We start from the raw sequence: 25,945 nt of genomic DNA, 5'->3' as shown, positions 1-25,945 counted from the left end.
GTTTTAAAGACTATCATGAAGTTGGTTTTGCTAGTCCAAAACCAACGTTTGACCATCATGAAGGTCCGAGGATGAGGCCATCAAACGGTTCGTCACCCTAGTCACTTCCTTCATGATTTTAGTAGCTAAAATAATCTTGCTCAAATGAGTGTTCCAGAAATCTTCATGAAGTCTTTTCCCTGTCAAAAACAAGGAAAAAAAAAAAAGAATACATAATCTGATACAAATGCTAATTCCAAATCTCAGACAAATAATAATGAAGGAACGGTCCAAATAACGTGACCAAGCCTGTCCATGGGCATCCATTTTGGAGGAATGTTCCAAACTTCATCATAATAATATGTAAAATAAAATAAAATAGATACTATGATACAAGCTAGTGAATTTATATCATATCTACAATATTCACAGTTGTCGAGAAACTTTAAAGTACCTGGACAGGGGATGCTCTAGGTTTAGGTACTTTTCTTCTTCCAGCTTCTCACTTACTTCTGTCATGATACTTGATCTTATTTTGCTCGTCTGTGGGAGAAGAATGATTTCTTAACGCAGATGGAAAGTGTGGCGTTGGCTGTGCTTTGTGGAGAGCTTCTTGGTTGTGGTCCTATTTAAACTGCTCTCAAGGAGGAAGAAATCAACTGCTGAAATCTTTTGGTCTTTTTTCTTGAGTTGGTGGTTGAAATGTTTTGGCAGGAGCCACCCTTCTTTTCTTATTGCCTCAACCCCCAGGTAAGTTGCAGCCACTCCAAATCATCAAAGTTGCATTGAGCCTGCGGAATATCTCACAGAAGCTTACGGAAATGCCTTAAAACAAAAAAAGTTCTGGGGACGCAGTCATATTTTTACACATAATTTCTGTACAATACACATTTATTTTGAATAATATTGATGATATGTTAGGACATTCCCTCAGAAAATTTGTCAATTTGGAGTGATCGAAAAGGTCTTCTTTCTATTCACATTATGTTCATGAATAAAAGGCTTTCTTTTTTTTTTTTCTTTTTTTTTGAATATGCACTCGTTCAGACAAAAATAAGTTGATGGTCAATCTTCCATCTCTACTCGTTAAAACCATGTTCATTGATATTATATCCCCAACTATAAAGATCAAAAAATCAAAAAGAGAGGTCACGTGCATTCTCCTCTTTAATTCAAGCACAATGCAGCTTGTCATTGAACTGTAATTTTACAAGTGACAAACATGTACATTAGCAACAAGCATCCTCGAATTATCTGAACAATATTCAGGAATTGCCATACACTAGCACTCAGCCGAGTGAAGGGAGAAAATCAACACTAAACTTTGAATTAGCTATTTCAATCAGACAGTCTTTATCCAGAAACACCAGGAAAAGAAACCGGAATAAAAATTTCTGTGATGAATTCTCGTCTGATAAAACGGTCTAGCTGGACATCATAACACTTTCAATTGATTGAAGTGCCTGATTGGCATAATAACGGACATCAACATCAGGATCCTCAGCAAGCTCTACCAGACATGGACGAATCGTTTTCTCCACCACCTAAGCACGAACAAAGTCCCAATATTTGCATATAAAACAAAGAAGTCAAAGTTAACCGAACTCAACATGTAAAAAGAGCAAGATTCAGAGAAAAACAAGCAATGCTTACTGATTGGTCAACAATATGAATCAGGGACTGCAACACCTTCGCCACATTAAATTTAATGTTCGGAACCCTGAAGAGAGAACATGTCAGAACTGCAGGTTCAGGAAGCTATCCAATCAAGCCTACTAACACCAAATTAAATATGAGAAAGTCAATGACCTGTCCTTCGATGCAGTGTTGACCACCGGCAGCAACTTAGAACAAGTAATCTCAGAGCCCATGACAGGAGCAAGTAATGAAATTGCGCGAAGAATGGTCATCCGATACAAATAATGTGGATTGTTTGTCATATCCAAAACCTGTAGAAAGGTGCTTTAACATTTATTTTATCTAAGGGAATAACAAAGCACCATATATGCAAGGAAGCAAGAAACTAGAACAACATGGTTCCAATTTTAAATTACTTCTCAACTTGCACAATCAGATAAAGTTCTTAATTTTCTTCCCCGTTTTCTAATTTTTCAAAGTTATCTTTTTCCCCATATTTTTTGTGCTAAAACACAACAAGAAAATGATATATTCCATGGTCTTGACTCTTGCCTCAGTATTAGAGAAAACAGTCGAAACATGTAACCACTATAAAAGAATACCATTCGACTACAACTTTTATAGAAGACATTAATGATCACTTTAATGGTAAAAACAACTATGATGATACAAATGCTTAGCTGGTTCTGCAGCTTGATACTGAGCAAACTCATTTTACTGCTGGTTCTGATACAGGCCTTCTCAGAAGAAAAATGATGCAACAATTGCATTATCAATAATTTAACACCCTTTAAGCACCCATTTTCTCCACTTAGATTCAGTCTATTTCGAAAATTTTAAAAACCAGGTCCACTAGGTATAATACCGGAAAAGTTTAAAACCAGCCAAGTTGCAGGTGCATTCTAAGTTGATTTTTACCACTTAAAATTCACTTGAGCAGCAGATTACCTCCAGATCTTAATTACTCGGTACGAGGTACATGGACAGACTGATTCAGAGTCATTTTTAATAAGAACAATCATTTTGCACAGCTGGCAACCCCAAGCAAATCAAAAGAGAGAGATAGAGAAGGGAAAAAATGCATCTTATAGTTGAGTACTCGGACAAACCTGAGGAATGATATGCTGCATTGCCCACTCCGGACCAAATTCTTCTGCCAGGCGTTTCAAATTATTAGCAGCAGCATCTCGAATTGAATAAACCTGCATGACAAATTTTTCTGTAAAGCCAAAAATGTATTTGCACTTATATACCAACTACATGTCCAAGGAGGATAAGATGGATTTTCTTGAAAACATTATGCTTAGTGGGTTGATGGGCAAAATTGAATGCTGCAAAAATATTCACACTAAAGAGATGATACAAGTGGAAGTATTGTTTTGATGATTTTTATTGAGATGAATGAATATCTGCAAAAAACCAAAGAAAAGTAAAAGCTGGCATAGGAAGAAAACAGAACTGAATGGAAGAATAGGTAGGTTGCTTTCCCCCTCGAACAGGTAAGCATTCATTAGCATAGAAAGTACGTCTCTCCCACATTAATTTATTTTGGATATCCACACTCTGATGTCATCAGACTTATAGTCATCAACTTCAGTTACAAGGAAACTTTACATAATACCACCAACCTTGTCCTGTAGCCACTGCATGCAAAGGGCACCAAGCTTGTCATCGAAAAAACCTACACCCAATTGACTAGCCAACAGCGGTATGTATTCAATAATTGCAAGGCGAACTCTCCAATGCCTATCCTCTGCAAGCTCAACAATAGCTGGTAATAGAGATTGCGACAACAAGTCGATTCCTATAACCTGCAATGTTGAGCAATTAGATACCAATATAAATCAGTAGAGAGATATACTCAACAGCATGAAAAAATGCATGACAAATACAAAATTTGAAACCAAGATAAACCATGTCATTGGAAAAGGACCACGTTACAAGAAAAAAGATAACACTGCAAGTTTTTTTTTAGTGGAAAAAATACTAAATTACAAAAAATAATAATAATAACACCAGAGTTTTTTTTTTTTTGGGTAGAAAAAATACTAAATTGCGAGCACTTAGTATAATTATTTAGCAGTTAAAAGTAATGAATCATCAGTCAAAACACTAAGACTACTACTATCTAAGTCATTGATCAACAACTGATCCATGTTGTAGCCAAAAGTAGAATGACTATAGAAAATTTTACTTGCTATCCACCATCATATTTGAAGCCCAAGATATTACAAAAGGAGAATCAAAATCTTCTTTTCCTTTATCCAAGTTTGCAAAGCACATAAACTACACTTAGTTACATGCCAAAATCTCAACACGAGATGCATATATCATACACGAAAAGAAACCGAAGATAGATGAAGAAAGGAGAGCATTTGGAAAACACAGTAAATAAGATCCAAAACACTAAACATCACAAACCTGATTGACTTGATCGAGCTTGCTAATAATATTAAGGCGTACATCAGGGAATTCATCTTTCAAGAGGGAAAGAAAAATTGGGAGAAGTTGTTCAATTGTCGCATCCTGCATTGGATAGGAAATTCAGTGAAATGCAATCTTGATGAAAGCACAAAGTACACAAGAAAATAAGCAAAAATAGCTGTAATAAATTATATTGACATCATAGCAGAGCACTACAGTACAAAAAGTTCAAGATCAGTAAAAGATTTCTGCAATATAAACCTATACCAGAAGCATTGAATAAAAAAGAATTACCAACAGAACTGTTTCCCCTTGCTAGGTAAAATACAAATATGAAGCAACTAAACATGTTCACCAACCAGTGGAATTTACCAAGAGGATAATGTTCTTTGGCTTAGCATGGGTAGCACAGATAACTGCATAGATATTTTCAGTATAAAATATAAATAAATGGAAAGGCTACCTTTCCTAGAACAGGAGCCATTCCCATTATAACAGAAGCCAAAGCTGATCGAACATGCTGGGAAGAATCTGATGATAATTCCTGAAAGTTGCAAAATAGAGGCACATATCATACATGACATGAACAATAAGGTCATCACCAAGCAGCAATTCAGGTTAGTTAAGTAAGTACCTTCACACAGGGAAGAATATGCTGAATAGCAAGTTCTGGATTAAGAATCCGACAAAATTTGGTGACTTTACCAGCAGCTGCTATACGCACTTCAGCTTCATTATCACGAAGTAGGCGCACATAAGCAGGAACCAAATCCGTCCTTAATGGCATCATAATTACCATCAGTCAGAAGTCTCATAAGGAGACCGCTTCCTCCATAGAAGCAAAAGATAAGATAATAAATTTACAAAGAATAAAATATGCAGATAATGAAAGATATATATTCAGGTCCAACAGCTTTACCATCGGGAAAAAAATGATAAGCAGAAATCTCAGTGTTGATAAACTAAGTGCCAATTGGAAATTTGGCCATTGCCAAAGTTTAAATCAAGGTTAAATGACTTCAAGTTTTTCAATATCGCACAATCAGCAGGCATGCACAATGTAAGTTTAAATACAAGATACCTTGTAGGTTCAGGTCCAACAGCTTCGCAAAGCTCATACAATTGGTTCGCAACCATGTATCTGACACGCCAAGACTTGTCCTGAGTTAACAGACAACATAAGAACCATTCAGACAGCAAAATATCAAGATATTTTACATAACCAAAACAAGTCTAGAAATCTATAGCAAAACAGCTAGACTCAGAAAGGCAATAGCGGCATCCTCAGTTCAGACAATGTCATCTGGACCATCCTCTTCCTTCTCAACTCAAGTTTTCAGCTATGCTTCCCCTACAAAGATGGAAATCTAAAAAACCTTGCAAACCATCAAAAACAGATCTGCTTCTAATGATAATAACACTGCTTGAAAACTCAAAGGTTTCTGGTTCCAAACCCCATTAAACCTACAACCATGCTCACTCTTCCCCATTAAAAATACTTTGCTTCCTACCACAAAGCTTGTAGTTACCAAAAAAAAAAAGATAAGTGAATGGACCCATTCTGAGTACCTGGGAGAAGTTAACAATGACAGGGAGTATGTGGGCTACACAATCTTGGGATTCCAACAACTTGCCAAGAGCAGCACAACCTTCTACAGCTAGCAATCGAACAGAATCTTGATCTGAAAAGAGATAGTTATGTAAACCACTAAGCAGTCGTGATATCTCTTTGGTGAAAGGCTAAAAGCATTTAAAGTGAGGTGTCAACAATATGCATTCTTGGAAATCAAGTGAAGCACAAGATCCAAGTAAGCAAAAGAACTAGAAATTGTCAAACAATTATCAACCATATGCATTAGTTGCCCACTAAACAATTATAGAATTTCAACAATTTATAAGCTCAACATTTTTAGGGAACAAAAATGAACAAGTTCTCAAGCATATGCAGAATATCACCCACAAACAAAACAAGTTCAGACTTGATACCAAAAGAATACTACACCTACATTGCACCACAAGCTATAGGCTGCCTAGTCTTGAATTGCAAATGGCTTCCCCCCCCCCCCTCTCACCAGGAGAGGGGTGGGACTTATGAAGCAGAGAGAGGGCAGGGGGAATTTGAACCAAGGATCTTAAATGTTATACATTAACACAAAGTTGTTGGCTAGGGAAAGAAAATCTGCAAAGCGAGGCTGATAATTCACAGAAAAGGAACTATGCTAATGCACATTTGATAGTGCATACATGATGTCTTCAGTAGTCACAAGAAGAAATTGAGATGTATTCTTCATTTACCGTCTTGAGTGAGATCCTCAAACATAGACATGATGTCAGCCTTGAGATTGGGGGGCTCAACTGTAGCAGCAAACTTTCCCAAATTAGTTGCAGCAGCTCTCCTCACCATAGGCATGTCATCTTGACACAACTGGCTGTATATCGACCGAAGTTCAGTCTTTAGCATCTCTGATGCACTTGGGTAAGCAATATGGAATAGTCCACATGCAGAAACTCGAGCAGTAAACCATTCACCAGCTGCAAGCCTCTAAAAGGTCGAATTTAACAATGTCATAACATTATCCAATGTAATTTCTCAGTAAGAAGTCAAAAATTATTTCAAAACTAACAGGTGAACACCAAAGATAAGATAAAATAACAGAACCACTTCATAAACACAGATAATTTTCATGTACCAACAATCTGATCTGAGAAAAAAAAATCCAAAACTATGATGAGTAAGAATTGTCTAGCACATGAAAGTTATAATTCTGAACCAAGAAACTCGTACAGAATCATATATCACCCTTACGGTAGATAGCATTATAGCATAATTTATGGTGTCAGAATATCTCCACAAATAGAAAAAGCTCCACGGAAAATAAATACAACAAAACATCAACTTCACAAACATCTGACCATAAAACTGTACAAATGACATGCTTTAACAGCGAAGCACCAAGCTTTTGTTCTAACCTTCACAAGAGGAATAAACCAATCAACCAGATCATTTTCCCTCATCTGGGATCCAATTCTACACAATGACTCAACAGCTTTATCCCTCACACAAGTCTCCTCTACGGTGCAAAGGGTCTCCAAAGGCGGTAACAACACAGAAGCATACTCCACACCTCCAACATAAGGAATAAACACTCCCAACTCCTCTGCCATTGCCAGCAGCACCTCATCATCATCATCATTATTTTCACTAAGAAATGGTATCAATTCTTTCCGTGTCCTCTCCTCACCGAGAGCACGGGCAATCGTATTCAGCCTACGGATTGAATTGAGCCGTAATTGAATGTCATCATTCTTCAGCTCATCAATTAGCACAGCTATTGGATACAATGGCTCATCCACCATCGACATTTTCCCCTAGAAAAGCAAAGACAACAAAAATCATCTTCATAATTCGGTAAAATTAGACTGTAGCATGTCTTGATTAAGGTTAAACATTTCATTTGAATCCACACTGAAAACAAGGAGAAAAATAGTGTATTTTTTCTTCAAAAAAGAGCTCAATTTATTGTTTTAGCAACTATAACTTGAAAAGATGTGCTAAGCTAAGAACCTAACCAAACAAAAAAGAACCTTACATAAAAATCAGTCTGAAACAAATATGATTATTTACCAGAAATGACAGTAGTAATTGGAAATTAAAGAGATATAAGTGTAGAATTTGAAAACAATAATCAAAATGGAAATGATAAGCAGAAAGAGATCACGAGCATAGCGGAAACCAAGATATCCAGGTCCTTAATAGTACTAGAGGAAATTTAGCTCCTCTTTTCTCGAGAAATTGAAAATTAGAAAGGCAGTTGTGAGAAATGAGATCTGGAGAGAGAACCTATAATCAGAGCTCATAAATAGATATGAATTATTAACACAGCTCTCTGCAAAAGAATAATTCCATATACATAAACAAAGAAAGGGTGGAGGAGGAGGAGTTACCGGTGGCGATGTACTCCCTCCGGCTTCCGCAGATTCGAAGGCTTTGTTCCAGAGAGAGAGGAGAGAATACAGAGAGAGATCTTATTGTGGATTTTAATTAGATTTTTATTGCAACTTCGAGTGGGTTGAAATTTCGTTGTGAAGCCCAAAAGACTGGGTCGTTTACAAAGTTGGCTCTATTGGGCACAAAAGAAAAATTGGGGCCCATTTCTTTCAATGGGTTCTCCTCTCAAGTGATGCACTGATGTGCGACGAACAACCATGTTCATATTTAAAGATTTTTTGTCTCGAGCATTCGTTAAGACATAGAAACAATCATCATGTTCATATTTTAAGGATTTTTCTAACGGGTATTCCCACCACTCATTAAGACATAAGAGATGTAGTTTGGTCTCTTCTTTGGTGTTTTTTTTTTTTCAGATTTTTTCCTTTTTGGTATGAAAAAATAATTGATAAAGTAAATAAGACAAGATTTAATTCACCAACAGTCTATTTATCCGTTTCCCTTGCGCCTGTTGGAATTTAAGCAGCAAAGAAAGTTCTACAATCATTCAGGATTGAGGTCAGGTCTTGAATAGATGAGTAACGATCATCCAAGGGTTTGGCGAGTTCAATGCCTCCTCTCAGCCTCCAGCATTTTGCAATAACATTAGTGGTTTTGATCAAATACCTTTTCTGTTCCATTCCTTCCATACCATTAGCTAAATTGCCAAGTCTCCTTTTCTGCTGTAGCACTTCAGAATTCATATCACACACCTTTCTCCATTTGGAATGTTTCTATTGATCTCGTCAGGCACCATCTTAAGCAATACAGTGTTCAGTCTGATCGCCCAGAAACTTGGAACATAAGTTGGTATTTTGATTATCTAGCTTATGGATAATTTCAAAATGGCTGCTGAAATTTCCGAACAGCTGTACAAACTCCATACCAAAAATCAGAAGTCCCATGTCTCACGTCATGAAACGTTCTAGAGTTAAATGAAAAGACTCGAAGAAACAGTAACTGCATTAAGGAGGCCATGCGTAGCTTGATGTCCCTGCCAATTAAGTTGAGTTTGGGTGCAGAATTAAAATTACAGATTACTTCAGCAAATTTACAGGGCACAAAAGTTCCCAGCAAGAGAAACAAAAAGACAACTAGAACTGCAGATTCAATCAAGACTGTTAACAAGCTACAGATTTACAAGACTTGACTGGCTAATCATTAACCACTCGATTTCACGAAATGGATCATCACATGTTTAAGCCTGGCTTGGCATGATAGAAACGTCAAATTGTAAGTACTTGCGGAAAAAGCACCGAGAAATGGCTAAAGAGCTGCCGACTTGACTAGATGAAGTCTAGTTAAAGGTTCAGATCATGAAACTTCAAAAGGATTTGATGTCGGAGAAAGATTATACCCAAGTAAGTAAATAAACGGACCATAGACAGAAAGGTAAAGTTCAAATCTTTAATCAATGAAGATCAATCTGGAACCATTTACAAAATACCCACTTATGAGTTCTGCTACAAAATTTACTAAGAGCTCTAACTCAAGTTAGTTAATCTGCTGGATCTAATGACTGTAAGAAGAGATTCTGCCATATTGCTTAAACTCTTCCTCCCAACCAACCTCACATGAAACTCACGAGTTAGCATATGTAAGCGGTCTAGATCTCCAGCCACCTTACTTAGTTCAATCACCTGCTTCCTGGGGATCAAACCGTAGAGATAAATACCAACAGCTCCAGATTTCTCACCTTTTAAAGCAATTCGTAATACAGCATTAGACTCTAGATCGGTTGACCTGGGATCAAACAACACAGAGAAGCTACCAAATGTGAGGTCTGGAGCATTAAACAACCTATCAATATCCCCGTTTTCTAGAGCTGCACTATTTGATCTTTCAGCTGGAACAATTGACCGCCTCTTGGCAACCCTCAAGATATTAGCAGCCTCTCTCATCCCACTAAGAAAAGCTCCATGCATTGTTGCTGGATACTGCTTGTTTGTTGCTTCTCCTGCAAAGAAAAGTCGGTCTCCAACACTCTCTGCTAGAATATCATAATCATCTCCAGAAGCTCCAATTGCAACATAAGAATAAGAGCCATAGGAAAACCGATCTTGACCCCAACGAGTGCAAACTGCCTGAACGGGATCTGGAACTGCTATCCCTTTCGGGCTGAATATACTCTTCAGTATTTCAAGAACCTTCTGGACAGATTCAACAGGGGACATCATTTCAAACTTAAGTGCTGCATCTCCAGCCACAAGAGCCACAAGAAGTGGTCCTCCTGCTACTGAAGAATAACTATAAAACAGAAAAAACTCGCCTCTCGTATTCGGATCGTCAGTCAAATGCCCAAAAGTATCAATATCACCACCCCAGAAATCATATGGAAACAAGATTGCGACTTTGTTCAACAACCCAAACCCCAATCTCTCAATAGCCTCTCTCTTCCTCTCTGGAAGGTCTGGTACAAATTGAATAACATCCTTTTTGAGCACCCCCAAGGGAACAGTACAAAGCACCATATCCCCTCGATAAGCCTGCCCGCCTGCATGCACTAAAACCCCATCAATACCATACTTGACAGTGTCAACTGCGCGGTTATAAAATATTGGAAGGTCCTCAGCCAATACTCGAATTAATGTCTCGTTACCTCCCGGCATAAAACAATGATCGCCTCCCATTTCATACGGATCATCTTGATCCCAATATGACATTGATAACTTGGACATCAAGGACGCATTAGCATACTCCAAATTGGCCAAGTGCCAATCCAAGAGCATTCTTTCTTGAGGATCCTCAGCTACCCTATAGACTTGCCTAAACGTCTCTAATGCGGTACCTAATGAAACATCTACTGATCTAACTTCCTCCAACATAGCCTGTCTAAGCTTACAAACTCTATCCAACAACTTATTAAACGAAACTTCCACTCTCGAATCAATATCTGGATTAACAGTTCTACCATTAGGCAAATACAAAGGACAGATATCCCTCACCTTATGAAGAGGAACTCCTAACTGTCTAGCAAGAACTCCTAATGGATTCCCATTGATCCCAGTCAGCACACTCCCGCCTAAATCTGCGGCGGCAACAATATCATCCTTATCACCACGCATTTTCTTGGTTCGAACCCGTCCACCTGGCCGGGCCCGGCCCTCCAAAACCACAACCTTAAAACCCAGAAAAATTAACTGTCTTGCAGCTACTAAACCCGAGAGCCCAGCTCCAATTACGACCACGTTCGCCTTCGGGGCGCCTTCTGGGGGTTTTAATTTTATTTCTTTAATCGCCGGAGCAAGCCCGAAGTTTATATAGCCATGGTGGAGGAGGAAATAGTACGCAGAGTTGACAAGGGCTTTATGCTCAGCCCGGATTGACTCCAAGGCGTGGTCTTTCGTCAGCCAAACGGAAACGTTTGACCGCCACCGGGCGAGAATATGGTTGCGGACGACAATGTAATTCGCTTGCTCGGCGCCGCCGATTTGGGAGACGACATTGGCCTCGATTTCTTCCTCGGTTAAGGAATCAACAGGGAATCCAACGGATATGGCAATCAGGGCTTCAATGTCGACTTCTTTAGCTAGGTCGGATATTTTACTACTGCTTCCTCCGCTGCCGCCACGGCGGCGATGGAGGATATGGGGTTTCCCATCGTTGGGTTCGTCCACGAGCTCGGTTTCGGAGTAGGAATAGGAGTAGGCGGTAGAGGGTTTAGGATGGGGGCGGAGGACGCGGAGGCCGGACGCGGCGGAGCTGGTCGATATCATATCAGTAAACAGCTTCTTTCGACGACGCCGCTTTCTCGGCGGAGGTGGGGCAGGGTCAGCGGTTGAAGCGGCTGCGGCTTGGGGTACAGTTTCGGAGGTGGGTTGGGATTCATTAACGGGTTCTGAGGTGTCCATGGGTTGAGGATCAGAAGCGGTAGGGCCAGCTGTCATTTTAGGAGAAGATGAATGGTTAGGCATGGTGTTCAAGCTGGGAATATCTTCGTTGCCTTCGCCGGAGACGGTGGCATTAGCTGAAACATTGGTCGGGGGCCGAGGCTCGGTGGTTTCCATGGCCGGTTAGCTGAGACAGTTTCAAGTTAGCGTTGGCTTGTTTACCGTAAGAGCGGTGGTCCTAACTTCTAAGCACAATGTACTATAGCTACAGGGTAACCAATATAGGCTTTGTTTTTATTTTAGGGATAGTTTCAGAAACCTCCCTTGAGGTTCTAACACTTTTTATTGACCTCCCCTGATGTTTCAAAAATTACACACTCCCATGCTTTTATATTTTTGGTAATAATTCAGTCCAAGCACCAGTAAAATAGGTATTTTTGCAATAACGTAAAGCCATGTTTTAGCAGCAACACCAACGGCCACTAGTTTTGTGCAATGGCCATTTTTTTCATTCTTGTGCAACAACATACAAACTTCGCAACTACCTCTGTTTGGGGCATGAACTTCAATATTTCAGATGTAAAGAAGTGATTCTGTTGTGATAGGTTGCATTTTAGTGGGTATTTTGGACATTATTGCATAATTAATTGATCAAATATTTTCGTTAATTGGGTGGATTCTACTGATATTTTGTTTTGGTGCTAATTGCAGGAATGGTTGCTGAAAAGTGCTTAAATTCAACTTTTAGAAGATTCATCGGACGCGAGGCCCGATTGAGAAGCTGAAGAGACTTAATTGTAATAGATATAATTTTATTTTATTTTGAGGGAGTCTGGTGGCAATTTTGAACAAGTAACAAATTCCGGCTATTGGGAAGTATTTTTATCTCTCGCGCGGCTTAGGTTAGGGGAGTTCTTTTTTTTTCTCTTTGTTTTGTTTTTTTTCCTGGGCTCTGGAAGGAGACTAGACAGCCGCAGCTTTGTAGAGGGAGCAGGAGACATTAGCACCTTTTGTTGACTTTGGGGATTCTATGATGTTGTGCAATATTGCAAGTTAATAATGAAAATTTTGGTACAAAAATTGTAGCTTCTTCAAGCCATAGTGGGGAACCATGGAATTCACCCACAGCTTTCACCTTTAGGAACAGATATTGTAGCTACAATTGCAAGACTATAGTGAAATTATTTGAGAGCGAAAAGAATCCATGCAAATTGTAAGTACTTCAAATGGTATGGTGGAGATGAAGAAGAAGAAGCAAGTAGCAAAAAAAGATATAACAATTCAGGGAGAGAAGAAGTTATAGTAGAAGAGGAAATGGCAGTTTGGCTAGGCAATTACAATTATTATTATTAATTACACATCAAAAAAAGGTCTAGTGAGAACTATGATAATTGCAGTTATTGTTGTTAATTATACATCAAATAATAATTATTCCTCTTAAGCATGATTATTTCTTTTAATTAATTCATGAGATAACTTTTTTCATATAAATGTTAGTAATAAACACAATATCTTTGGACAAATCAGTAATTTTACCCTAATGATGTAAGCAAAGGGTCCCAAAAATTTGATAAGGGAGGTCAGTATAATTTTTAAATCCTCAAGGGAGGTCAATGAAAGCGATAGAAACCTCAATGGAGGTATCTGAAATTACTTTTATTTTATTTTCTTTTTTTTCGGATGGGATTAGGATTTCTTAATATTTAGTAGTTTTTTTTTTTAAGAATATACTGATTTTTATAGCTATGTAATCTTTGGTTTTAATGCTTTCTTTAAAAAAAAATCAAATTTTTGTTTTTCTATATGTATTTTGTGATGGTATCTAAAGACTAAAAGTAATGACATATGGAGATATATGATATTTGGACGATTAGTTGTCAATTGTATATTGTGGGAGTTATTCTATTTCAAACGATAAAGTTGAGATTAATTTTGACATACACATTTGTGTGGCAATGCATGATTTAATGAAAATTTCTGGATGATTTAATTCACCAAATACCACTGCCGGACTGATTGTAGTGAATGTATTCAGAGGATTTTAAAAACTCAGTATTTTATGGTAAAATTTCGAAGCTTTACAGTCCTTTGCAGGTGAAGGCATGAAGCTTAACAAATTCTTTTTATTCGACATTTTTAAAAAGCAAATTTTCCCCAAAAAATTTCTACACTTTCAATAAACACATTTTTCTATCACTTTTTTGCTTCACATACAACAAATCGTTACAGCATTTTTTTTTACAAAAATTCCAAAAATAGCAATCCAAACAGGAAGTTATAATTAGAATGGGATAAGTATCATATGGTAAAAAAAGAATAAGTTTGTTGCAACAACAACAAAAAAGTTTCTAAAACGGATTTTTAGTCTACGCACATTTTTGTAAATCAAGCTTGTACGAGCTAACAAAACAAATACATAGTTTCAGTAGGAAGAAACAATTTTTTTCATATATAAATGAAAATTTGAATAGGTTTAATTCTGATTACCACCACAAATTAGAGCATACTTTCGAAATCATAAGTCACAGAGATTCTTACAGGTCGCCGGTCAATATAGTTTTCACATCGCTCTTTAAATCTTTAGTCCCTTCCCTTGGTCTCTTTCTTTTATTTTTTTTCAACAGATTTAATCTTAAGAATTAATCTGACACGGGGGATTGGAGAGCATGAGAGTCCTTTGCTTTCCTGAGGCTGGGCCTCTTAAAAGTATTATTGGACCAGCCCAATTCACCTTCTTAGGAACAGTGGCCTTATAGCAGTTCAATTTCTGTTTTCTGAAGCTCTGAACCAGTAATCTACTGATCTGATCTTAATTACCTTATCCAGACTGATCAATGCAGCAAGTCCACAAGCTTTGTCCATCCTTTCACATATAAGATCCTACTTCCTCCCCCCAACCCCCTCTTCTCCTCTCCCTCTCTCTTTCTTTCTTCTGTTAAATAGGATTCACAATGTTGTCTATGTCACCGCAGTCTGGTATCAAGGGCACTTTGACATATCCCTCCTTACCTTCCCAGAATCCTTGTTGCGTACCTTTCCAAACCTCCGCTTCATTGAAGTCTAGAGCTGTTTCTCCAATTTCACCAACCATTCTGAGCTTCAAAAGAAAGCCCTTTAGCACAATTCAGACGCTCCAGGCTGCGGCTACAGCAGAAGAAGTTGCAACAGAAACAGAAACTCCAGCTGAGCCTTCACCCGAACCTGCAGTACATGTCTGTTTATGTTCCCTTTGAGTTCGTTTATGTTATGTGATCCTTGTGTTTATTTTTGTTTAATTCTTGATTTTCAGAAAGCCGAAACGGTGGCCAAGGGAGCACAGAAGCCAAAGCCTGAGCTGGTGTTGAAGTTCATATGGATGGAAAAGAATATTGGTCTGGCCCTGGATCAAAAGATACCAGGCCATGGAGCTGTTCCTCTCAGCCCCTACTTCTTTTGGCCGAGGAAAGATGCATGGGAAGAGCTTAGAGCTACTCTAGAGAGCAAGTCATGGGTATCCCAGAAGAAAATGATTATCCTGTTAAATCAGGCAACTGATATCATCAATTTATGGCAGCAGAGCGGCGGCAATTTGTCTCAATAATATACTGAAATCAGTTTTTTTTTTGGTGCAAATTTTTACTCCAGATATCAAAATTCTATTTTGCTTTTGCAGAATTTGGGTTGTTCTCAATACTATAGCTTGTTAACTGCTTGTTTAGTCCTACTCTGGATGTTTGTGATTTCAAACATTTACATAACTAGGTGCTTCTTCCTTGACATGCGCCCAAGCCAGTCGAATGGATCATCAATGGAAACATACTCCTGTAATCAATATCAGTTAAAATCATGCAGTTAAAAGATCTTCGTCATTTTTGAGGCCTTAAAAGTTAAATCAGATTCCAATTTCTCTGGAAGGATCACTTCTATATCATACCGAGTCCTTATTCCAGACTTCTATATCATACCGAGTCCTTATTCCAGAAAATACTTCACTATGGACTGAAGTTCCAGAGAAGTTAATCCCCAAAGAGTGTTATCTAGAAGGAACCACACAATGAAACGTGAGAGCTGAGATGATGCATTAGGAAAAGATTAAGGAGCAGGAAAAAGAAAACAATACAAAACAAAAGTTTTCCGAGCATTCTTCAGCCTGCTCTGAAGCATCAATGACGTAGAGTGGCCACCTGTTGGAATTTCTGTTTCACCGGATGGTGCTAAATGACATTCACACGTCAAGTGCTTCTTATAGTCCAAACTTGCATATCCTAGGTGATCAGTATCCTTGCTCATTAACAAATGGCAAGGACTTTCGCTACAAACATCAAAGAAATGTGCTGCTTTAGATGAGACCATTTTGGAATTCTCTACGTTTAAATAGAAACTACAAGATAAAAATTTTATAGGAACAGAAAATGTGAGCTGAGTATCAGATAAAGTTGAAGAATTAAACACCTATAGTGAGCTGATGTATATTCCAGCTATGTCTCCTGATCTGGATTCAAACAAAGACAGTATGCTACTAAACCAACTACAGGGATATATCTAAGATACCTAACTACAGCAACATTATCTTTCTGAACATTTTGTATGTTGTCTCCTATCAACCATGGCTGGAATATTACATAAAAACAGATATCCCAAACAAAGGCATATGCAAGCCTTTCAGAGCCCAGATAACTCATCAAGAACTCTAATCTTTCCGGTACACTCCCAAAACTTCCATCTCCTCGTCCGTAGAGCGCCCACACTGTGGATAGCAGACAAACAGCTGCACCAATCAGTCCAACAACTGGTGCACCTTTAGTCATAATGGAACCTAGCTGAGACGTCTTCCTTGGATTATATTCCGTGCCGATCTTGTTCAGACGGATGGCCATGTATGGTATCAAGAATGCTGAAATATGAAACAATGCAAAACTCATGTAACCAACAAATATAGCAATCAACCTTCACAAAATTTGGTTCATATATGAAAGAACAGTGGAAAGCAACTTAGCTTAAAAAAAGGAAAAAGAAAAGTCAGAAGGAATTACCTCTTGAAAACTTTTAGCAATCACAGGATTGGTAAATTTTTCAAACTATATTAATAAGGGTCAAAATGAAAGAGATCCTTGACTTAAAAAGAGCTTTGTAGTGGTACGTCCCCAACCATTTTGAGGAAGGAAACTACAGTAGCCATCAAGAAAATAGCTCTAGAAATATTTTTCCATCAAAAGTACAATAATCAGATGATCTCCCTCTTGTTGTTTGCGCAGCATGGCGTAAGACACAATTGAGCAGGAAGCTCAGAATTTGTGAGATAGAGGAAAAATTGCAAGATAAAAATCATACAGATGACTTATTATGACTTATTTTGCTTATTAAAGTTTAGGCTTTAAAAGCAAGTTGCTTAGTGTATTAGATCATTTCCCAACAAAAGCTATTGATGCTGGAAACAACTTCATATTCATCACAGTTAGACAGCAGTGTGAAATTACCAAAATCTGAAAATTTAACATTAAGAATATGCTTATAGTAGCAAATTGATAAAATCTCATTCAAACTATATTTTCAGACAAAAAAAAGCCATGATGGTAATGAATTTGTAGCTGCAATTCCACAGCAAGACAAGTACAAGGGCTTATGAGAAATCTTACTATTTGTAAGGAACATTTGGAATCCCCACAGAACGTCCAACGAACCCCCATATCTGTCTCTTCTCCAATCGGTATACAGTAGAGGAGCAAACATCAAGGTCCAACCGATAACAAAGTTGAACAATCCCTCAGACATCTAAAGAAGGAGAAAACAACTCATGTCAAAGATCGGCTCAGATCAATCAACAACTCTAGGGACAAAAATAACTGCTTATCAAAAGAGATTTGCCAGTACCGGGTGAAGCACTGGTGCCTCCAATGTATGAACTCCAACTACTCTGCCAAAATTTATTGCACAAATAAGGGAACAGAAAAATCTAATTCAGTGGCAACAAGAATGCTAGGACTCAATTAGAAATGTGTATCCGGTCTTCGTGCAAATGTGGACGGTAAGATTACGCGGGAACAAAGAGAGAGTTCACAAATGGAGCTTCTAAATTTGTATGATAACCAATACAGTTTCAATTACCAGCATTCAACAGCGGCAAAATGAAGAAGAAATTGAGAGACAGGCCCACTAGAGAATTGACCGTCTCTGAACTGATAGCCCACACAGGATCCCCCTGCATATATCAACATATAAACATGTCTTCAATTCATCCCAGGAAATAAACATAACCGATTAAGAACCGTAAAGCGGCACTTTTCCTCCCAATAATTTCCCCAAATAGATTGAAAACGTAAAGTCAGAAAAACCAACATAAGAACAACTCTGAAATTGCAATAAGCAATGCATAATTAAAGAACCAAAGAGAAGGAGGGAGCGGGGAACATACTGGAGCATAAGGAAGCAAGAAGAGCCACAAAATGTAGACTCCCTCAGCAACCCATAAGACAGCTTGCAGTAATTTCCTTATATTGTCATCCAACTCTGTAACTGAACTGTCACCACCGACGCCGGCGGTTGTTGTAATGGGAGTGGAATTCCGGCGACGGCGAGCCCCACTGGAAAGATAAAGTCCAGTACTAGTAATTCCAAATTTAAACCACCCCTTATTCTCCTTGGTCTTGAATTTATCAAAATTAGTATCACTCTGCCTTTTCTTGGTGTTAGCAGCTGCGACGTGGTTAACGCTGCTCGGCGCCCACGAAGGCGGTCTTGAGTTGAATGGCTTGCATAGAAAGGTTCTCGCCGTCAGCATTTTCAGATTTCACGGCCGGTCGCCGGTGAAATTCTCTCCGGTCACTCAATCCCAGTTAGAAAGAAAAAGAGGAGGTACAAATGTCTAGCGCAGGATGGTGGAAGCTCAGTAGCTATTTCAGTAGGACTTGGCGACGGTGGGATTTGGATGGGGCTACGGCTACGTGGTGTAGCATTATTCAAGTACTTTTTTTTCAGAGAATACGGTTCCACGCCTTCTGGTGGATGCTTTTGAAGTCGCTATATAATTTCATCCGATTTATGAAGCAACGTAAATCCACACCCCTCTCAAAGTGCTCTGTATCTAAATATCACGCCTTTAACCGGTTTAATCTAATCTGCATCATTCTTCGAGATTTAGGTGGTTTACCTTTCGAGTAAATATTGTATACACAAACAGTGTATACACTTGAACAATTAGATGCATGACACATGAATAAAATTTAGATTTTAAATTTACATTCAGATGAATTGTCATGCATTCAATTGTGATAATTTATACACAATTAGTATATAAAAGATTAATCCATACTCTTTTTGGTTATCTATTATACATTGATGTTTACTTATTTATATTTTAAAAAGGGAATACATATTATACTAGTATATTTTAATGTGATACCTCTTTTGCATACACATGATAACTTAAAAATGAAATAACAATTATCAGCCTAAAATAGCCCCAAAACTTGATGCTCAAACTTATTATAGAAAGCATTAAGTCTTAATTAAATGATAATCCAACTCAATTAATAGAAGTGTAATCGTTTGATTACAGATTATTCAAAATTTTGTTCTTGTTTGTTTTTGCATATTGGATTTTTCAGTAGCCAAAACAAAATTAAAAATCTAATCTATCCATTAATAGTATTGTTGATTAAATGATTATGATCAATGAGGTTTTGGCACATTCTACATCGGTTGGTGGTCACCACCTAACAACTAAGTTTTGGTGGTGTGTAAGATCAAGAATTCAATCCTATCTCCCACTAATTTGCCATTATAAGTGATTACTTTCAATGGCTTTTCTCCAAAGAGATTCAACTCTCATGGGCTTCCCTCCTCCTAAATTAGAATAGATTAAATTATAAAAATATTATTGTGACAATAAAAAAAAAATAGAAACAAATCCATAATACCCTATTCTTCCACATTTCTATAGCACTCAAACGACATCGCTTGGCTTAATTTTGTTCCTCACTTTGTCGAACGCAGCTCACTTTTTTCGCCACAAATAGATTAAGCAACTCATTTTCCCGCCATCACGCACACGCACACACACACACACACTCTCTTTCATCGCCATCTTCCTGTTGGACAATCTCTCCGGCCATGGCTCCTAAATCCGACAGCACCGAAGGTAATTTTACTATTTTCGCCTCGCTTTCACTCGACTTATACATCTCCAGCTACACTAGCAAATAATCCACAATCCATTAACCGGCATCAATTTTTAATTGAAACTTTCTTTAGTTTCTTCAAATTTGGTTCTGATTTTAGGGGTTTCGTGGAAAGCATACTTTTACTTGAGCTTCTAATTATAAATAAGCAGTTCATTTGTCTGTTGATTCATTTTTGCAGGAATCGTGCTCAATTTCGTGAACGAGGTAACATGTCTTCGTAATTTCCCCAATTTCGTCGTGTCCCTTTTTCTGGATTTATTTGAAGTTACACTATATATCGTAGTCATAATATCAATGTTTTGAATTTGTTCTCTTTTTCATTATGACTTCCCCCCTTCTTTAATGTCTTTTAGTAAGTAGAGTATTATTTACTAGGATTTAACTTTGGGATTAAAGCTTTAAATCTGTTTATTTGTTTTGTAAATTCCGCATACTTTATTAAGAAGTTCTACTGATGTTGCCGTAAACTCTGAACATTTAAATATTACTGCGAAACATTGAGTACTGTCATCAGATTTTCTCTTTTTTCACAAGGAAGAGTTCTGGGCATTTAAATTTAGCAGTCAAAGCTTTTTGTGCATTTAAGTGCTGTGTATTTTTTTGGATCAGAAGTTTTTTTTTGTTTGAATTAATATGTTTGCTTATACAAGTAATTCTGGAGTCTCTTTTTTTTCTTTGAAATTGTTATTATGTTTGTCTTTGGGTCTGTAATGCAGCAAAATAAGCCGTTGAATTCACAAATTGTGGCTGATTGTCTACAAAAGTTCAATCTCAAAAAGGGGGCAATACAGAAAGCTTTAGATACTCTTGCTGATAGCGGAAAGATATCATTCAAGGAATATGGAAAGCAGAAGATCTATCTTGCTAGACAAGATCAGTTTGACATTCCAAATGGTGAAGAGCTTAATCAGATGAAAGAGGAAAATATCAAGCTGCAAGAAGAGCTGGATGGGCAAAGAAAAGCAATCAGTGCAGTTGAGGGAGGTTGTCTTCTTCAAATCTCTGTATATTTTTGTTAGCAAGATTAATGACTTGGTTCCGTCTTTGCTAATCACATATTTTGTGCTAGTTATTAATCTGGGAGTATGCAATTTAAATGATTCTGATTAGCTGCTGAACATGGGTTTTTGTTCATATGGGATGGATTTCTTAATGCTGATGCAGAAATCAAAGCTCTGCAGTCAAATTTGACACTGGAAGAGGTACACAAAAAAGAAGCCAAAATAAGAAAAGAGGTTGGTGAAACTGAAATTCTTCAATTACTCTACCAGCCTGATACTCTGTACTAGAAACTTCAGAATGAATGTTTGAACTCTTAACTTGTGTTTTAGGTAAAAGATATGGAAGAGAAACTGACTAAGTTAAGGGAAGGAGTAACACTGGTCAATCCAGAAGAGCGAAAAGCTGTGGAGGGGATGTATTTTGAAACAGTAAACCAGTGGCGAAGACGGAAAAGGATGTTCAAAGATATATGGGATGCTATAACTGAGAACTCACCCAAAGACCTTAAAGAATTCAAGGTACATCTTAAGCTCATAACGTAATAGTCAGATTCTGCAATTTTCGCTTCATAATTGGCACTTAAATTTACAGGAAGAACTTGGGATTGAGTATGATGAAGATGTTGGAGTGAGTTTACAATCCTTTATTGACCTAAGGCAACAAGGAAAGAAGCGTGCCAGAGGCCTGTAATTTTTCTGCACAAAAGCACACTGTTCTTGTATGTATACAAAAGGTTTTGCATGGTTTATGCGGAAAATTTTTCGTATTACATATCATTAAGTGTGGGTACTGTTTAGATCTCAAATGACTATTTTATGTGAATAAAGTTTCTGCTTCTATTTGATTCATTTTGTTTTTATTTTCACTGTACAACTTCTACCATACTTCAGATTGACAGTCGAATACATCTGAGCTTTGAACTAGAACAAATTAGAAGAAAGATCATTAGTCTGATCAACAGTCAAGACAAGAGCTTTAAAGATGACAATTATGGTTTTCACCTAATTATCCTTACCGGTTAGCTATTTCAATATGATCTACTTTCATCATGTGATAAACCTTTTCAAACTGGAATAAATCAAATGGTTTTGCAGTCAGCGTAGAAATCAAATTTGGCTTAGAGGACTCTTAAGCAGTAGAGCTCGATACTTTACTACCATGAACTCTTAATCCTACATACGAAGTCTTCATTTCAGAGTCTCTTATAAAAAAAATCTACTTCTGATCTCCTGGACTGTAACCTTTTCGCTTTTGTTGTTGGCAAAAGCTTGTTATTTAAAAGCAGTTATGGGATAAATTGTTAACCACAATAGCATTTACTTGCATTTTAGGTAGGTATGTACATTCTGCTGTTGAAAATAGCCAATTCGGCCATGAAAATTTTCTTTGTAAGATGCCTTCAGTTTTACTGCCTGTAGGCTGCAGCACCCAAGCTTCGTCCAATACATTTTGATTCGCTTGGAGCCTTGGTAAATATGTTATGCCTCTTTTTTCCATTTAAGTAGCTTTTTTGGAGTAATGGTTTCACGGGTATTTGCATCAAATTGAAAGGAAAACTCATGTATGAAAATTCTGAATCTTGATAAAGGATACAATAGCTATATGCTTTACAAATCAAGTAACCACCTTTTTTTTTTGGGTATCTGAGAGGTCTCACAATCCCCCCCACCTTAACATCCAACCCAATCTTCCCCCTACAAATCATGTAACCAAGAAAACCAACATAATGAATTAACAACCATTATTCTCAAAAAATGAACAAAGAAAAATATAATCTGCAAAAACAGCCAGAGAGATTAATGCAATTCACAATACTTAGTGCTCTGGTAGTATGTGCTATCTCCATCAGCTTGTCACCGACCATACGTCCTTTTAGTTCTGACAGAAATTGGCCTCTTCTCCATATTCAAGTGGTCTGCACGAGAGCTGATGAACTTCTCTGTCGCTTTTTCCTTCTTGAGGCCAGCGTGAGATCTTAAAGAAAAGTGCTTGTGAGCTGGAGAGGAAGGTAATCCGAAGTCGTCTTCGTTGATATCTCCTTTAATAGAATACCTTTGTTCAGAATCCGGAATCTTCTTCCTTTGCGAAGTTTGCTTATCTTCTAAACCTAAATCTTTGGTTCTTGACAAAAATGTTCTGCTTTTCTCCTTAGTCTCATCATCACTTTCATCAAAAACTATCTCCTTTTCCTCTAGCTTCATCAGAAGCTCGTCATCGCAATATGTTCTAGTTCCACTGAAGTTGTTATCAAATGATTCTGAGCTCGATGTAGACAATGACCTTTTAATCTCCCCTTCATTCTTGCGTTGTTTGAAGTTTTCTGCTATAATCTTTTCGTCCTCAGACTCAGAAGAATAGTGTTGAGCAGGGTGGATTTTCTCAAATGCCATTCCTACTTTCTCTTCATCAATTTCTTTTTCTTCTCCAGTTTGGGAATTGGATTTAAATGACTGACGAGTTCTTGACGTGACTCTTGGCTGCAGTTTTGTACTATTCAGATCATCGGGATCATGTGAGTCAGATCGGGACAGTTCCACAGCTGCTCTTGCAGCAGCAGCTGCATAAGCTGCTGATTCAAACGCTGCTTGTGCTGCAGCAGCTACATCCTTATATTTATTCCTCACTTCCATCGAGTCCGAACATCCTTCAACACTTCCTAAATCTCCAGAGTGAGTTGGTGTTTTTGGTTTTGCTTGACCCTGCTTTGTATCAGTCTCCTTTTGCGCCTGCAAATCATATAAATGAAAGAGTAAGTTGAGCTTTGTGCACTACACATAGAGGACAATACTCTGGTCCTGCACTCTCCTTGATAAGAACAGCTTACTTTACCTTCGATATTTCTACTTCCACTTCTTCAATTTGCAGAACAATGTTGTTCTCTGTAGCAATTTCCTTGAGCACCATCATTCTGTTCTCCAAGCTTGGCATCCTGGTAGATAGCTTCTGTATCATCTGCATACAACAAATACGCATAAGAAAACAAACTTTTTTATTGACTTCCTAAAAACAAACAATTTTTCATTGGGCCTGTTTTTGTCAATTAGCTTTACTTGAGGATTAACTCCACAATTGTTTCGTAACTCAACAGCTCGAGCTACAAATTCCTTCCCAAAACGGGACGTAAAAATTGCACGAATCTCTTGAAGTTCAGGGAAGTCCCCGCATCTTGAAGCTGCATAAATCAAGCTTGATACTGTCTCCTTCAATTCCTCAGGACACACTCTGCAGCCAGGAAACAATACCATTATTGATCAACCAAAAAAAATCAACTTCTTGTACCACGTCAAACTTAATAAAGAAAAACCAACCTTTCATGCTCAATGAGGTTGATCCTCTCAGTCAACTGATGGCAATAGCGTTCTATTATAACATACACATCCAACATGTTCTGCTCCTTGATCACTTGTTCAACCTATCGGAACAGAACCATATTCGGCACAAAAAGCCACTAAGAACAAACAAAAATACAGAAAGGAAAACATCAAGAAAAGCCAATCACTCACCCTAAGAAGAGCTCTCTCATGCTGACCTAGGCTCAGGAATTGAAGAACATCAGAACGGGCCACGGTGCAACGAGCCTGGCGCTGGTTTTTGAGGACAGGAAGCCTTGAAATACCAAGCTTAATGTTGGCCTGTAATTTGCTTGTCTTCAAACTTCTTCCAAATAGAGCATCAAGCCTCTTTCCCATGCTCAGTCTTTGATCGTTGCTAGCCTTACTAAGCTTCTGATATGAACACAAAAGTGGTGGCAGCTAACCTTGCAAATATGAGTATATGATTCAGCAGCACAAGGAAACAAACGAGCCCAAACAAACGATCTAGCTAGGCTCGTTTGTGCCTTTTAGGTGCTGAAGGTAATTTACGCGAACAATTTGTTTCCTGTGAGTAGTTTATATATGCGTGGAATTATAATCAGGGTGTGTTGTGTGTGTGAATCAGATCAGCGCAGTTGCAATGAAATTGAGCGTGTGGGGATTTACTTAGATACTAAGTCATTGGTAAGGACTAGATTAAAAGTTCGAGGAAATTAAACGCGGCTGGTTTCGTTCGTTTGCCAGGGAGTCATGTGGGCACGCGCTGGTGATTCATGTGCAGGTGATATTCATGGTCCAGAAAATATTTTAACATTTTTTTCCTTAATTAACCTACTTTTTTTTTTCTTAATTTTAATGATCAGTATCAGGCTGTATCTAGTTCTTTGTATTTTTCCCACTTCTACCATTCTTGCTTCACCTAAGGGGTCTTAGTTTTTAACTTTGGACTACGTTAGTCGTAACCTGCATGTTATTTTGTGATTAAATCAAATAGTAATAGCCATTTTTCATTACTTTTTGGAAAAGAAGCTTTGGGCTACATTCAGATGGTTTCTTTGCTATAGGTGTTTTTTATGATAATTTTGCTGTAAGGTTTTAGGATATTGAACGGTGTTTTCTATATAAAAGGCATTCAAAAGTAATTCCTAGGATCATTCATGAATCTCACCTCAAATGTTGCTCCAACCTAATAATGCATAAACAAAAAAATGTTGAAGAGTGTTATGATACATGTCCATGTGTAAGCATAAGGATGACATGATCAAGAAACAAAAAAATAATTAGTACCTAGCACACAGTACTGAGAAATTAGCCCACGGAACAAAACTGAGCTAGAAACGTTAAATAGCTAATTGAACAAATATGAAGCATATTAATTAAGAAAAGATGAAGTGCGTTTTGGCCCTCTATCTATCATGTATTCTCCTCTTTCAACATTAAATCCCACCACCTTCGTGGTGGGATTGCTTGTTCCATTTGCCTTTCTGTGTGTTTTTGTGTGTGGAAACAGCAAGAAATGCAATGCAATTGGGCAAACCTCACTTCTTGTTAATTGTGACCAAAACAAAATACGCTACGTACTTATGTGAATGCTTTTTACCTTCCCTAGAT

The 25,945-nt window shown here is 37.8% G+C and overlaps 6 protein-coding genes across 7 annotated transcripts; 2 read left to right on the top strand and 4 right to left on the bottom strand.

The window, feature by feature from the left end:
* Positions 1-1,109: 1,109 nt before the first annotated feature.
* On the bottom strand, positions 1,110-8,087 carry LOC113751531 (serine/threonine-protein phosphatase 2A 65 kDa regulatory subunit A beta isoform). The gene is made up of 13 exons (XM_027295570.1): positions 7,987-8,087; positions 7,012-7,410; positions 6,337-6,583; positions 5,611-5,723; positions 5,123-5,202; positions 4,676-4,817; positions 4,505-4,585; positions 4,039-4,143; positions 3,246-3,428; positions 2,727-2,819; positions 1,789-1,928; positions 1,633-1,699; positions 1,110-1,523 (listed from the first exon to the last, which is right to left on the bottom strand). The coding sequence occupies exons 2-13, from the start codon at positions 7,402-7,404 to the stop codon at positions 1,404-1,406; spliced, it is 1,764 nt and encodes a 587-aa protein (XP_027151371.1). The 5' UTR covers positions 7,405-7,410; positions 7,987-8,087; the 3' UTR covers positions 1,110-1,403.
* A 1,329-nt stretch (positions 8,088-9,416) lies between these two features.
* On the bottom strand, positions 9,417-12,123 carry LOC113751112 (lysine-specific histone demethylase 1 homolog 1). Of its 2 annotated transcripts, XM_027294980.1 has the most exons (2): positions 10,629-12,123; positions 9,417-10,523 (listed from the first exon to the last, which is right to left on the bottom strand). In XM_027294980.1, the coding sequence occupies exons 1-2, from the start codon at positions 12,034-12,036 to the stop codon at positions 9,514-9,516; spliced, it is 2,418 nt and encodes an 805-aa protein (XP_027150781.1). In that variant the 5' UTR covers positions 12,037-12,123; the 3' UTR covers positions 9,417-9,513. The 2 variants fall into 2 exon arrangements, with proteins under 2 accessions (XP_027150781.1, XP_027150780.1); XM_027294979.1 differs by having other exon boundaries at positions 9,417-12,122.
* A 2,615-nt stretch (positions 12,124-14,738) lies between these two features.
* LOC113751796 (30S ribosomal protein 3-1, chloroplastic-like) lies at positions 14,739-15,612 on the top strand. Its single transcript, XM_027295934.1, has 2 exons — positions 14,739-15,071; positions 15,149-15,612. Exons 1-2 carry the CDS (start codon positions 14,811-14,813, stop codon positions 15,437-15,439), a joined length of 552 nt encoding a protein of 183 aa, XP_027151735.1. The 5' UTR covers positions 14,739-14,810; the 3' UTR covers positions 15,440-15,612.
* Positions 15,613-16,207: 595 nt separating this feature from the next.
* Positions 16,208-18,735, bottom strand: LOC113751778. The gene is made up of 5 exons (XM_027295912.1): positions 18,251-18,735; positions 17,944-18,037; positions 17,710-17,747; positions 17,475-17,610; positions 16,208-16,732 (listed from the first exon to the last, which is right to left on the bottom strand). The coding sequence occupies exons 1-5, from the start codon at positions 18,614-18,616 to the stop codon at positions 16,317-16,319; spliced, it is 1,050 nt and encodes a 349-aa protein (XP_027151713.1). The 5' UTR covers positions 18,617-18,735; the 3' UTR covers positions 16,208-16,316.
* Positions 18,736-19,896: 1,161 nt separating this feature from the next.
* On the top strand, positions 19,897-21,847 carry LOC113754200 (homologous-pairing protein 2 homolog). The gene is made up of 6 exons (XM_027298555.1): positions 19,897-19,975; positions 20,197-20,222; positions 20,735-21,002; positions 21,183-21,253; positions 21,350-21,538; positions 21,612-21,847. The coding sequence occupies exons 1-6, from the start codon at positions 19,948-19,950 to the stop codon at positions 21,708-21,710; spliced, it is 681 nt and encodes a 226-aa protein (XP_027154356.1). The 5' UTR covers positions 19,897-19,947; the 3' UTR covers positions 21,711-21,847.
* Positions 21,848-22,584: 737 nt separating this feature from the next.
* LOC113751104 lies at positions 22,585-24,910 on the bottom strand. The gene is made up of 5 exons (XM_027294973.1): positions 24,524-24,910; positions 24,329-24,432; positions 24,071-24,242; positions 23,850-23,972; positions 22,585-23,746 (listed from the first exon to the last, which is right to left on the bottom strand). The coding sequence occupies exons 1-5, from the start codon at positions 24,707-24,709 to the stop codon at positions 22,874-22,876; spliced, it is 1,458 nt and encodes a 485-aa protein (XP_027150774.1). The 5' UTR covers positions 24,710-24,910; the 3' UTR covers positions 22,585-22,873.
* Between the last annotated feature and the right edge of the window lie 1,035 nt (positions 24,911-25,945).

The sequence above is a fragment of the Coffea eugenioides genome, chromosome 11, assembly GCF_003713205.1.
Source record: "Coffea eugenioides isolate CCC68of chromosome 11, Ceug_1.0, whole genome shotgun sequence".
Classification (NCBI taxonomy): domain Eukaryota; kingdom Viridiplantae; phylum Streptophyta; class Magnoliopsida; order Gentianales; family Rubiaceae; genus Coffea; species Coffea eugenioides.
This window is presented reverse-complemented; position numbering and strand designations above follow the sequence as displayed.

Coding starts and splice junctions, on each gene's coding strand:
- LOC113751531 (XM_027295570.1), bottom strand. CDS start 7,404: ATGTCGATGGTGGATGAGCCATTGTATCCAATAGCTGTGCTAATTGAT. Junction 6,584..7,011: donor GGTTTATTCCTCTTGTGAAG/GTTAGAACAAAA, acceptor TCGACCTTTTAG/AGGCTTGCAGCTGGTGAATG. Junction 5,203..5,610: donor TCATTGTTAACTTCTCCCAG/GTACTCAGAATG, acceptor CTGTTAACTCAG/GACAAGTCTTGGCGTGTCAG.
- LOC113751112 (XM_027294979.1), bottom strand. CDS start 12,036: ATGGAAACCACCGAGCCTCGGCCCCCGACCAATGTTTCAGCTAATGCC.
- LOC113751796 (XM_027295934.1), top strand. CDS start 14,811: ATGTTGTCTATGTCACCGCAGTCTGGTATCAAGGGCACTTTGACATAT. Junction 15,072..15,148: donor CACCCGAACCTGCAGTACAT/GTCTGTTTATGT, acceptor CTTGATTTTCAG/AAAGCCGAAACGGTGGCCAA.
- LOC113751778 (XM_027295912.1), bottom strand. CDS start 18,616: ATGCTGACGGCGAGAACCTTTCTATGCAAGCCATTCAACTCAAGACCG. Junction 18,038..18,250: donor TCTTGCTTCCTTATGCTCCA/GTATGTTCCCCG, acceptor TGATATATGCAG/GGGGATCCTGTGTGGGCTAT. Junction 16,733..17,474: donor CCAAATGTTCCTTACAAATA/GTAAGATTTCTC, acceptor TTCATATTTCAG/CATTCTTGATACCATACATG.
- LOC113754200 (XM_027298555.1), top strand. CDS start 19,948: ATGGCTCCTAAATCCGACAGCACCGAAG. Junction 19,976..20,196: donor TAAATCCGACAGCACCGAAG/GTAATTTTACTA, acceptor TCATTTTTGCAG/GAATCGTGCTCAATTTCGTG. Junction 21,254..21,349: donor AAGCCAAAATAAGAAAAGAG/GTTGGTGAAACT, acceptor CTTGTGTTTTAG/GTAAAAGATATGGAAGAGAA.
- LOC113751104 (XM_027294973.1), bottom strand. CDS start 24,709: ATGGGAAAGAGGCTTGATGCTCTATTTGGAAGAAGTTTGAAGACAAGC. Junction 23,973..24,070: donor ATTGTGGAGTTAATCCTCAA/GTAAAGCTAATT, acceptor TGTTGTATGCAG/ATGATACAGAAGCTATCTAC. Junction 23,747..23,849: donor TGGAAGTAGAAATATCGAAG/GTAAAGTAAGCT, acceptor TATGATTTGCAG/GCGCAAAAGGAGACTGATAC.